The 12,221-nt window shown below is 34.6% G+C and overlaps 1 protein-coding gene across 1 annotated transcript in view; it reads right to left on the reverse strand.

Annotated features, from left to right (window-relative positions):
- The window catches only part of AHR (aryl hydrocarbon receptor), a 62,024-nt gene that overhangs the window by 15,222 nt on the left and 34,581 nt on the right, over nucleotides 1–12,221 (reverse strand). Inside the window, exons 3-5 of the mRNA XM_079302119.1 lie at nucleotides 7,853–7,968; nucleotides 4,579–4,668; nucleotides 2,679–2,802 (exon numbers count right to left, since the gene is read on the reverse strand). Coding sequence (XP_079158245.1) covers nucleotides 2,679–2,802; nucleotides 4,579–4,668; nucleotides 7,853–7,968 — 330 coding nt within the window. The remainder of the gene's footprint in view (nucleotides 1–2,678; nucleotides 2,803–4,578; nucleotides 4,669–7,852; nucleotides 7,969–12,221) is intronic.

A 12,221-nucleotide genomic window follows, 5' to 3' on the forward strand; every position in this document is an offset into this window, starting at 1 on the left:
ATAAACTTTGAGGTATGGAGAAAAAGAAACCTTTTCCTGTCCTAGATGGTAGTGTGACAAAAAGGGATAATCTGAAATTACAGCCATCTAATGAACTGTATTGGCCAGCCACCATCAAGAGGAGATTCCACAGGCAGACAAACTCAGGTATGTGTAGAACAAGACAGTTACCATACAACTTTGAAATTAGAAAATAAGAAACTCCTACACTCATCATATGGATGGTTCTCAACGGACAAAGCAAACTTCCTTACTCTCTACTGCTTCAGAATTTTTTGCTATAAATTGCTTAATTGATGGTGAGAATTTTCAACACTTCTGAGAGGGGGCTTCTCTGAGAAGCTCTCTGAAGAAAGAGCATCAAAGAAACAGCTTGAAAATGCTAAATAATATTTCAAAAATGCCAGCTCTGACCAGGTGCAGATCTAGTAGCCAATAAGCACTGCTAGGGTTTCTGCTGGCATCCTTGGCACTGGTAGGTGTGCTCTGCAGCATTTCTGCCACAGGAGAAACTCTGTGTTATTCTTTTGGTAAATACAGAGCTGAAATTTGAAAGTTCAACAAGTCCAGCTGGATGCTGTGGAGCTTGTCAAGTTCCATAGTAAAATGCACAGCTCCCAAGAGTGAGCAAAGCCGTGGTGGAAGAAGTGGCTACTGCCAGGGGATGAACAGAACTCAAAACAGGAGGCAATGGGCTTCAAAACTGAACCTCCTACACTTGTGAAAACAACACTGCTGCACTTTTCCAGGCAGACAGAAGGCAGGAAGGTTTTACTGCCAGGATCTTGAAATGACTCACTGTAAGAAGGCAAAAAAATCTTACAGAGCATCTACAATCCCTAGAGCAAAACTACCAGTTAACACTGCAGGGGTTAGACCCCAAACCCTTCATGAAGCTCACACTGCATCTCATCAAAGCCATGGAGCAATGTCCAGAACATGCAGTGCATTAAGTGCTTGTATTTAAACTCAAGACCATATGGTTGAGCAACATGCAAGGTTCAAAAGATAATCTGGACTTAATGCCCCAAAGCAGATATTTGGGACTGAGAAATCAGAATTTTGCAAACTTCTCTGGGAACAAGAAAAGGACTGGGAGGCATGTCTGGGAAGCACAGTAATAGCTGAGGAAACCAGTGGTCTAGCAGCATACCAGAGTACTGAGTGAAAAATTACCAGTCCAGGCTAACTGAAGCAGAATCAGTTCCCAGACTCGGGATGGAATCTGTGCCTGAGCACAGTTGTATCTATAAATATCTACGTAATGCTAGCTGAATGTATTAAAACAGAAATGGATTAAATTAGCAAAAATGGAGGGATCCCTATGGTCATAGCATTATCCTTTGCTATAAATATGAATTCAGTTTAAAAATCCTCAACATCCAAACATTTTATCCTACATGAGGCTCAAAAGTCATCACTAAATCATAGAATGTGTTGGGATAGAAAGGACCTTGGAGATCACCTAATTCCAATCCCCCTGCCATGGACAGGGACGCCTTTCACTAGACCAGGTTGCTCAAAGCCCATTCACCTACGTCCTGAATATTTTCAGGAATGTAGCACAACTAGCAGCTTTTAGCAAGCTAGAAATACAAGATACAAAACAAAGAATTGTTTGTAATCCTGTTCAGCATTTCCTGTGGGTCAGTCAAATCTGAGACCAATCCAACCTGGTGTCATACTTTTCAAACAACCTTTTCTAAATTCATATGCACTTGCTTAAGGTCCATAGAGCACAATTTCATTCTAAAGCAAACAGGATGAAAATCTGGTTTCTGAGAACTGTACTCTTCACTGTACTGAACTCTATATCTAGAGATGATATAACAACGTTGACTGCTAAATGAAAAACTGAAATATACAGAGGTGCATTACAAACCAGTAACGTTTCTCTATCAAATCATGGCATTTCCATACTCTACTTTTCAAAAAATTAGGTTACTTTAAGGTTTATTTTAAAAATGGACTTTTTATGGATTAATAAACCCCCTATAATCAAGATATAGTAACAGAAGATTTTACCTACATGTTTAAACAACTGTTGTGCAAAGGGAGCATTAAAATGGAGCAGTTGTCCCAGTGGCTTTGTTGTCATTATGATATAGGCACAGGCTTCCTGTATTACACAAAACTACCTGCACTACATATCTTTGCTGTGATACACAGGCAATGTGTATCTAAGGCAATCCTTAGCTGTTTCTCAATATAGCAGCCCACTTAAATCTGCCAGTAATATGTGACAACTCTGCTCTAACTACTTGATCTTAAAGGCTCATTTATTTAATCTTTTATTTCTCTTCCCCTTTTATCTCCAAGAGAAGTAGTGGTCTATGTGGCAATGAAGGCATTATTCCTATAGTAACAGTAACTAATACATTCTTAGACTGATCACTGTAAGAAACATTGTCACTTATATTCCAAGTTAAAGTCTTCCATTTTAAAGTATAATTAGTATTTTAATGGTGCTGTGCTATGAATAATAGTGCTTATTTAAAGTGCAAAAAGTAGTAATTCTCACTATTGGCTAATATGTCCATAGAATTCAGATAAATTTGAACTATGCTATTTCTTCCTTTATTCGTCTAAAATTATCTAAACTTTTTTAGAGAGATAAATTTTAAAACCAAAAAACCAAAGAACTAATCCATCAAGCAAATAATAAATTCTGTTCTCACCTTGTACACTTGGTCCAGAATCTCCTGTCTGGGCAGGATTTAATGCCCAATGTAGCTGTCGTTGAAACTCAGGTCTGTCTTCTGTGTGAATCAACTCAAACACACTCTGGTGTATAATATCTGACTATGAACAAAAGGAGAAGGGTGTGAAAGAATGACAATAAAAAAATTATATGACAATATGATACAAGTTGTCTGATTGACAAGGTTGTTATGGATATAGCAAAATCCATTTTGCTCAGGGATAAATACACAATCACATGCAGGTGGCAAAGCTTCATGAAACAATTTTTAGCAGCACAAAGAGCAGTTCAGTTACACCCATGACTGTAAACATGGGAAACAATAAAAAATATTGCCATAGGAAAAAAAATTACATTATGTCAACTATTTCTTTACCTGCTTTTACCTAAGAAGACCTGGAAATGCTATGCTTAGGTTTTGTTTAAATTATTTCATTTTACATATTGGTAAATAAAGCATTTGACCCACTCTAGGTGGTACAGGAATACAAAAGAAGCTAAAGACCCTAAACCAAACCACTGCCAAAACTAAGGCAAGCAGATTATAAACAGTGGATTTCTTTGCCTGAAAGCTTTGTCACTTCCTAAGGATGCATTAAAACATGTAATTATTAAGCTCTTATTCCACTACCAGTTGTATGGTTAGGAATGTGATCTATATGGCAAAGGCTCAGGAGAAAGGATCAGTGCTTAAATGAATTTAAGGGGTGAAAAAAACACACAGATTATTGAAGAAAAGACTCAGTTGATTGAGAAGAGTTAAGATCTCTGGTTTTGGCATGCTTCAAAAACCCAGCCATTATATTAAGAGAAAATATCTAAATAAAACATAGATCTAACATAATTGAACTGGCAAAAGCAGAAGCCTAGGTCAAATTTTGCTACGAATAATTTCATAAAACAATGAGTATTTTCCAGCATAAATTGCTGAAATTATAATTTTTGCAACTTTAAGACTTTATTTCTATATCATGCACTTGATTTACTGACATTACTTTACGAATGTTATGCCAATTTGTTTTCCAAGCTTTTGTCTTTTTTCATTCTCCAACACTGAAGGAATGTGTAACCCCAGGAATAACAGTGGGGGCTTTTTGAAATATTTCCTTTTACACAAACTCTTCCCAATCTCTTGTCAGTTACCTGAAATTGAGGGCTGAGCAAGGTTTCTTGCTATTTTTAGACAGCAACTCAGTCTACAAATATGCAGTACCCATGGATATACATCAAGAACTATAACTATCATCATTCTATCATCTCCACATAAAGTAATCCCAGGAGTTTTCTGAAAAAGGCAGAATTTGCCTGCTATGCCTCAATCCTTAGTACTTTGGTACCTGGCTTTCAAGCCGAATGAAGTCAGCCATATGTGACCTGCACCATAAATAGTTAAAAAAACAAATGCTTGTCTTGAAATTAATAATTAAATAAATAAACATGAGCAAGAGAAAAAATTCTAAAAATACCAAAATTACTCACTTGTTATTTATAAATCTCAAGGCATATGGAAATAATTTTTCATGAAAGGTTCCTATTAAAATAATTACCTTCCCATTGAATTATGTCTCACTCAGCATCATAAACTGGGTAACACCACAGTATAAATTTCAAACAGTTGTTCCAGTAAAGAATAATTAAGTGTGAAAATTTCCTATCTTGCCTAATTCAACTTTGGAAATTATATTCCTGTTGTGCTTGGCCTGACATCCTGGCTATGTAAGCTGATAGCAAAGTTATATGGTTTCAAAGTAATTCAACTTAAAGTACCTAACTAAGATTTTTATTACTAAAAAGTTTTAAGACCCTAAATATGAACACTGATGTTCTCTGGAATTAAGCAAAACCTCTAAAAAATAGAAAAATAAATAAAAACTTACTTGTTGGAATCCCAAGTAGTCTTGGATAGTAGAAGAGACATAAAAAACCAGAGCATCTGCCGTAACAACTAACACAAATCCATTTAATGCCTGGGGAAGAAACACAGCAATTTGTCAGCTTCAGACAAAAAATTCCAGATAATTACTGTGGCTCTAGGTCTACCTATCCTGTACTCCCCCAATAAAATGTGAAGCATGCAAAAGCACATCATTATCTAACAGACAAATAGAGAGATTCCTCACTGCATCTCTCTACAGTATACGTGTTAAAATGAAGAAAACTGGACCTAACAAATAAAACAACAAAAAAAACAACTTCTTAAAAAAATTCAGTGGAGAAGTCAAACTGTTTTGATGACTTTTAAACACTCTTGATTGCAGGGATGAGGGACAGTAGTATGAAGAACTACATGTTCATTTAAAATCAACCACTGTTCACAATGCTTGTGTGTCTCAAACCTTGGACATCCCCAGCTGCCCACAGCACAAATGAGAGCCATGTCACAAATCCAGTCCCAAAACCCATTCTATTCATAGTGCAGACAGGCCACTGTGGACAGGAAATCAAGCTATCAAGATCCCCTATATAGTCCAAGAAAACATTTTATAGTTCACTTAAAATAGAAAACCTCTGCAGCAAGTAAACAGTGTTTTTGAAGAGATTTCCCCCTCTGTGGAGCAGCAGACCAGGCGGCTCCACACTCAAAGTCACGCAAAGGGCATTTATCTGAGCTCCCAATCAATACAGTCCATGGCAATTGTTGTGATAGCAAACAGCACATTTGTGACTTGGCAGCTCATCTGAAAGGTGCCGATTTACTTCGATGGATTTCAGTCAAGATTTAACAAAAGGCAGTCTCCAGGGGCTGGATTGAGTATATTGTGCCACTTAATTTCCTCAGCTGCATTCAAAGGCAAATTTGGCCAGCATACTCAAAACACTTTTTTAAAAAAACCTCTTCATTTATGCAGAATTATCGTACATAGGAAATTGATGTAAGTGCAAGGATATCCTATATCTTACCGCAACAAAGTAATAATATATAAATGAAATATCTGATTAAATGACTGCTCTTCAAATGCTGTGAACCACTCCAGTTTAATGTGTAGATATTATTTAATCTACTCTCATAAACAATTGTTAGCTCTACAAAACTCCTTAAAAGTTTAGTAAATTTTATGTTAACAAAAATGAGCTCAAAAAACCCCAATAATAATCTGAAATTAAATAGCATAGCCAATCCAAGAAAGCTCTTGTGGTTACACAGAATCCTTGGTTTTGATGAAGTTTGCAGTAATTTCACTGGAGCAGAATGCCGCAGTGGCAGGTGCTCGTGTCCTCTGCTGACCTGTTCTGCAGGGCATTTCACCTCAGCTGGTTGGTATGAAAAAAATCTGCAAGCTGCACAGCATCTAGCTTTGTCTCAAATGATAAAATTTGTTATTCTGGTCCATTTCATACAGGGCTACAAACATCTTCTGTACATGGATTCAATCACAGTTTGCCGTGGTCCTGGTACATGGCTCATCTCGAACCCAGATTGTTTCTGAGATAGCCATAGGCACTCTTTAAGCCAAAAATTCTGTAAAATGCATATATCTGGGTATACCAATAAGTGGGAAATGGGTTCTGATGGAGGTTTTTGCAAAATGAAATCCAAAAATAATTATGTCTTAAAAGACATACAGAAATTTCTCAGTGTGTTCATTATTCTGGAGAACTGAAGATGATATTTGTGCATCTAAAGATGCTCCTAATAAAAAGGTAATTCTAAAATTGTTCATTCATGGTGAGAATTCAATTTAAAAAATTTCTTACAGGTCATAATTTGTCTTCTTATCATAAACACAGATTATGTATTTAAAATAAGAATTTGAATTAAGCTAAATAATTTTAAAGAAAATGTAGCTTGATTTTAAGGAACGCACATTTGATCTCTACTTCCAAAAAAATATTGAATTTATAAGACAGTTTCTATGTTGGAAATAAAAGACAATTTCTGATGGTTAGGAAGCAAGCAAAAATCTGATAAACATATAAAAGACAAACAACAGGGTCTTTATATCACATTGAAAAAACCAAAATAGTAGGGAGATAATAAAAGGAAAATGTTCATCATCCGTTGTAATTTATTGACACCTGTGAAAGACTTCTAAGCATGAGTGGAAGACAAGGACTTTGTCAATATTTATAACTTACTGATTCCCACTATCTTCTAGAGAATTCCCAATTTCATCACACTCATGACCTGTTACATAACCTAAGAAAAACTCTATCTGCATATTCATTCTTATAAATTTTTTTATATATATAAAACATTTACAAAGCAAATTCTTTTAAGACATTCAGTTCATTTACTTCCCAAAAGAGGCAGAATTTTCAGTAAGAACTGCATCACCTATTTAATTTTCATACTGGAAAAGAGTTCCCTCATATAGCTTACCCTCAGAAGTCATAAAAACCCCTGTATTGCAGATTAAATAGATGCCTCCAATATAAATTATACATTTTAGCTTTTCAGGTTTTTTTTCTGTTTAAAAGAAAGCTGGCAGTAACTCCACAACAGTTCTTTGTCATATACTTTATTAAGGTTAGAATATGAAATGCATGCCCTAGTTTACATATCTGTAATTTCTTGAGTTTAATCTGAACTTGGTAGTATATAATTATCCATCTGCTTTGGCCCTCTAGGACATTAAAACAGGCTAAATAATATAAAAAAACCCCAAAAACAAAAACAAAAAAAAAACTACTACTCTAAAATTAATATTTTCCACTAGTTAATATAAAAGTTTTCAAAGTATTTTAAAATTTGTCCTGGATCTACACTATGTATGCTGAGTTCTTCCAAACCACTGAGAAAGCAAGATATTTCAGCAAGCCCTAAGTTTTTTAAGGAGAAATTGGTTTTTTTTCAGACAATTATCACCAAATTTACATTAAATTGATAACTTACCTTGCCCTTATAAAAGCTGTTCCTTTATATTAACATCTTTATTGACAACAGATGCAAAGAGATGGGAATAAATTACTTTAATAAATTACTTAGAAACAATGAAGAGAAGCCCATATTCTAACATCCACTCTAAGGTCCCTACTACCAAAGAAAATCCAAGAGCTGTTTAGTATTACCCTCAAGAAAATGAAAAAAGTTTGACAATAAGAAAACTTACTTTTTGTATCTCATCAGTGAGCATCTAGTATGCTAAACACAGATGGGTTTTTTTTTTTTTAATTTAAATCTTTGTACAATATGTCTATTGCAAAGAATACCTGCAATAGGAGTTCTCCTTCCAGAATCTGCATCCCTTCTCCAGACTTTCCTGTTCTAGAAGTTTCCTGAATGCCATTTCTTTCTGGTCTGGTAGAGTTAGAAGATTTTAATGCAACTAGAACAAAGAAAAGAAAAAGAAAATTGAGCAATCTTTGAAAGGTTCACTAGAAATTCAGGCAATTATCTACTACTTTGTGTAAGAAAATATTGTATTTAAATATACATATAAATATGCTTATATATACAATAAATTCAGTCCAATGTAAGATTTTTGTTTCTATGTTGAACTTTTTTCCTTACCTTTACAGTGAATCCCCCAATTTTGCCATCCTTCTCTTTTCTACATATAATACCTTCACAGCAAAATCAGTATTATTGCAATCAACCCAAGTCTCATTATTTTACATATTTTTTCCTTCTTTTCCTTCTCTTTACTACAAGATTCACTTCTAGTTTTTCACAGTTGTGACAAATAAAAGGCACTTATGTTTTCATAGGCCATTCTCCTATGATGATAGCAATTCTGTGTTAAAGTAGGTAAACACTTGCACTTTTTCTTATCCCACCTAATTTCAGACATCAGACTATGGTTCATCAGACATAAAGCTCCCTTTGGGAAAAGGAAAAAAAAAGAAACATGAACTCTAAATGCATGCTACATAGTAAAAAAGCCCAACAAAACAAAGAAAGGTATTTCAAACAAAAAGGTGTGGGCATTTTGTGTCATAGTTAAAATTTAACCTTTTAAACAACTAGGCACTCTTTCCAACTTCTGATAAAATACTGTAACAATGAGTCATCATTATTCAGATCACAAATGTATCTAATTGAAAGAAAAAAAATTACCCAATGACTAAGAAATGAAGAATCAGACCACATTGCTATGAAGTTCCTAAAAGCCATTCCCATCTCTACATCTTTTTAATATACAAGATACTGTCAAATAAAACTACATACTAAAAGATCATCCATAACTCAGAATACACCTACTTTTCACTGCTCCAAAAAAGAGGCGGGGGGGAAAAAAGGCTTCAAATCTGAAATTAGTCTGAGTAGGTCTGGAGTATCTAAACTGCATAAAATTACTTGAGCAATGCACCTTAAACCTTTACCATGAAACTAAAAGCCACCACCTCCCAATTCCAAAATTTCTATGCTGCAAAGCAATGGAAATTTATAATAGAATAAAATCTATAAAAACAACTGCTCTTCTGAAAAATTCAAATTTCTCAAAATGATGGGATATTCAGCCTAAATTTCAAATGATTTTTATACCTGCTGAAAACCTTTATTTTTCCACTGTTCAGAACTTTAGTAAGAATCCTGAAGAACTTCTGTTCACTCACTTTTAAATATATTAGATAATATTTTACACTACATATATTAACTGAAAGATAAATTATGCCTTTCACTTTTTTTTAAGCTATCATGGCAGCTAAGAACTTTCAAACGAGACAGTTTTCAATAAAATATACCTTAAAGGCACCACAGAGGAAAAACATGTTCTAAAGAATTCATCTAAAGGTTTGCTTTGAAATTAAAACCCTAATGCTGTTCTTCCTACAAGCTAGTCAAAATGTCCTGCAACAGGCCACACAGAGGTTCAGTTGCAAATTCATGTTAATAGGTTACATAGCAAATATTTTTTCTAGCATTGTTTCAAAAGGATATTTAGATTATTCACCAAACACCCCTGAAGCCAATAGGCAGTAAAAGAAAATGTTTTAAAATTTATATTGTATGATTATTGAAAAAGTCCACACTCAGCTGTGAAAGCTGCAAGAAAAGATGCCTAATCACCCTTGCCATTCTGCAAAATACTGTATGTCATTAAATACAAGTGGGATTTTCCTTTCATAATGTCTGATAGGATAAAGCACTGTCAGAGAGAAAATCTATCAGAGCTCCTGAGCTCAAAGGTAGCTGATGCATTGGTGGCTATATTCCTCCTAAACTTCAAGGTCTACAAGAGGTACATGTGAAGTTAAACATTTTCCTGAATTGGAATTTACACCTTTTACAGAAATCAGAATGTGAATGGAATCAAGCTGTTTACAACTAAGGCACATGGAAAATTGTCAACAACCTGGATTAGTAAAAATGGGAGATAATGTAGAAATTAGAGCTGTATATCCATAATTTTGTACACAACTCCTGGAAAAAAAAAAATAAAAGAAACTCAAATTTACCATGTTCTGACAGATAAATCACAGGCCTGTCAGTGCTTGCTACAAGTCACCCAAGTCCCTGGCACTGAGCAACCCCAGATAGCAGGATGCACATTTGTAATGTGTGCTTCTATGCTGTCAAATTGAAGCTAACCAGAAACAAGGACCCTTACAGACCACCTTGCTAAGAAGCAATTCTAAGCAGACTTAGCCACACAATGACATGGCCTCAGAAATACCAGCTAGAGATATAATAATAGCTAATGGAAAGGAGAACTAAATCTTAAAAAGCATAACTCATCCAAAAATAACATTACAGTCAACATCACCTAGCTTAAAATCAGCCATGTGTGTTCTGCTAGTTCTCATAGTCTATCTTACTTATCATCAGACAAAATAATTTCAAAATAAGTTCATTATTTATAGTCGTTGAATCTCTGAATTAAATACAATTCATTGTGGGCTATCCTCTTAATTTTCCTACACAGGGAATTAAAACATGAATACTCCCACAGATTAAAGAGGAAAAATCTGTACACATACTCTAGAATATATTCACTATTAAATTACTTCTCAATTTCCCATTAATAATTCTAAAGCATCAAAAATAAAGTAAATTTTCTTACACTTGTAAAAAATCCCCAAAACCAAATGAGGAAACAAAAAACTCCAAACCAAAAAACATCTGTTACACAATTTTAGCAGGAGGGTTGGATTGTAAGCACCTGCTTTCCAAGTAGGTTAATGATTGTCATTTAATCCTATGTCCAGCCATAAGCATCAATTCCATTGCCTAGACTTCCCTGATTTGAACTACAAGCTGAATCTCAAAGACAACTAGATAGTGACATTTAGACATAAAAAAGTAAAAATTATATATTCTGATACATTTGTTTTATGATTTTGAAATGCTTTAGCACCCAAGCCAGCAAATGTAAAAGACAGTTGTTTTTACATTACATCTACAAAGATAAATTAAATAACTATGGTTACATCAGTATTTACCAGCTTCTTATCTCTGCCTTGAACTGTTACATCCAGGTGATAGGAGACTTTTATGGAGATGTATTGTACTTTATTAGACTAACAGTATAGAGTGGGGGAAAAAATATTTGACATACATCTACTACTTCAGGTCTGAAACAGAATTCTAGCAATTGAGTTCTAAATACTGCCAAAAGTCATATTTCATTTTAAAACCATGTAAGTCTTCGTTAAAAAATTATTTTTAATATGTAAGGACAACAGATATTAGGCAATCTTCCTTCTTTCCAGGCACCAACAGTCAATAAAAGAAACTGCATGAGTTATAAGCAGCTTGCTGAATCAACTAATAATTCATGATAGATTAATTTCATTAATTATCTTCTGAGATGTTCAGATGGTAATCTGAGAAAAAATATTAAAAAAATAAGTCTATCCACCATTTCATTTAATCTCTATGCTATCTCATTTAATCTCTATCCTTCAAGAGAGACTCCAGTCCAAGATGAAAAAGGTCTTTTCACCTTCCAACACCTGATTTCTAGGGTTTACACTTGGTAGGTATGCTCCCCTGGAGCTTCAACCCACAACCAGCATCCTCTTCCTTCCAGGCTATCACTCCTGTTCTCACTAAGAATCTTTGCCATGACTTCCTCATTTGGCAGGCTGCTGTCTCAAGTCCCAGCTCCACTGTTTTATCCAATTCAGCTTGCAAAATCAGTGACCAGGCAGCCATCTGTAGCTGCCAGAGCACCCTCAACAGGAATCCTGTAAATGATGATTCCTTATTCTCTTTACCAGAAGTTACAACAGTAGAGCATCACAAAATTGTCACAAAGCAAGTTCAAACACACTCTAACTGATGCACTTGAGAGAGCCCTACCTGTACTAATTGTTGCAAAGTTCATAAAGTGGAGATACAGAGGTAATGTGCATATATATATATATGTATATATCTATGTATGTATATATATGTATATACATATACCTTCATCATAAGGTATGTATGTTAGCAACTATCTAGAAACGTTTCTGATGAGCATTCATGCAGAAGCCTGATTTAACACATACATACTTCAATTTGATGTTACTTTAAGGATGAAAAATAGATTGTTAAATTAAATACAAAGGGGTTCAAAAACTGTTCCACTTCCCCTATTCACGAAAGCAGTGACACACCTACAACACTTATACAAATATTCAAAAGAAATATCAT

Source organism: Erithacus rubecula (genome assembly GCF_903797595.1).
Source record: "Erithacus rubecula genome assembly, chromosome: 3".
Lineage (NCBI taxonomy): Eukaryota > Metazoa > Chordata > Aves > Passeriformes > Muscicapidae > Erithacus > Erithacus rubecula.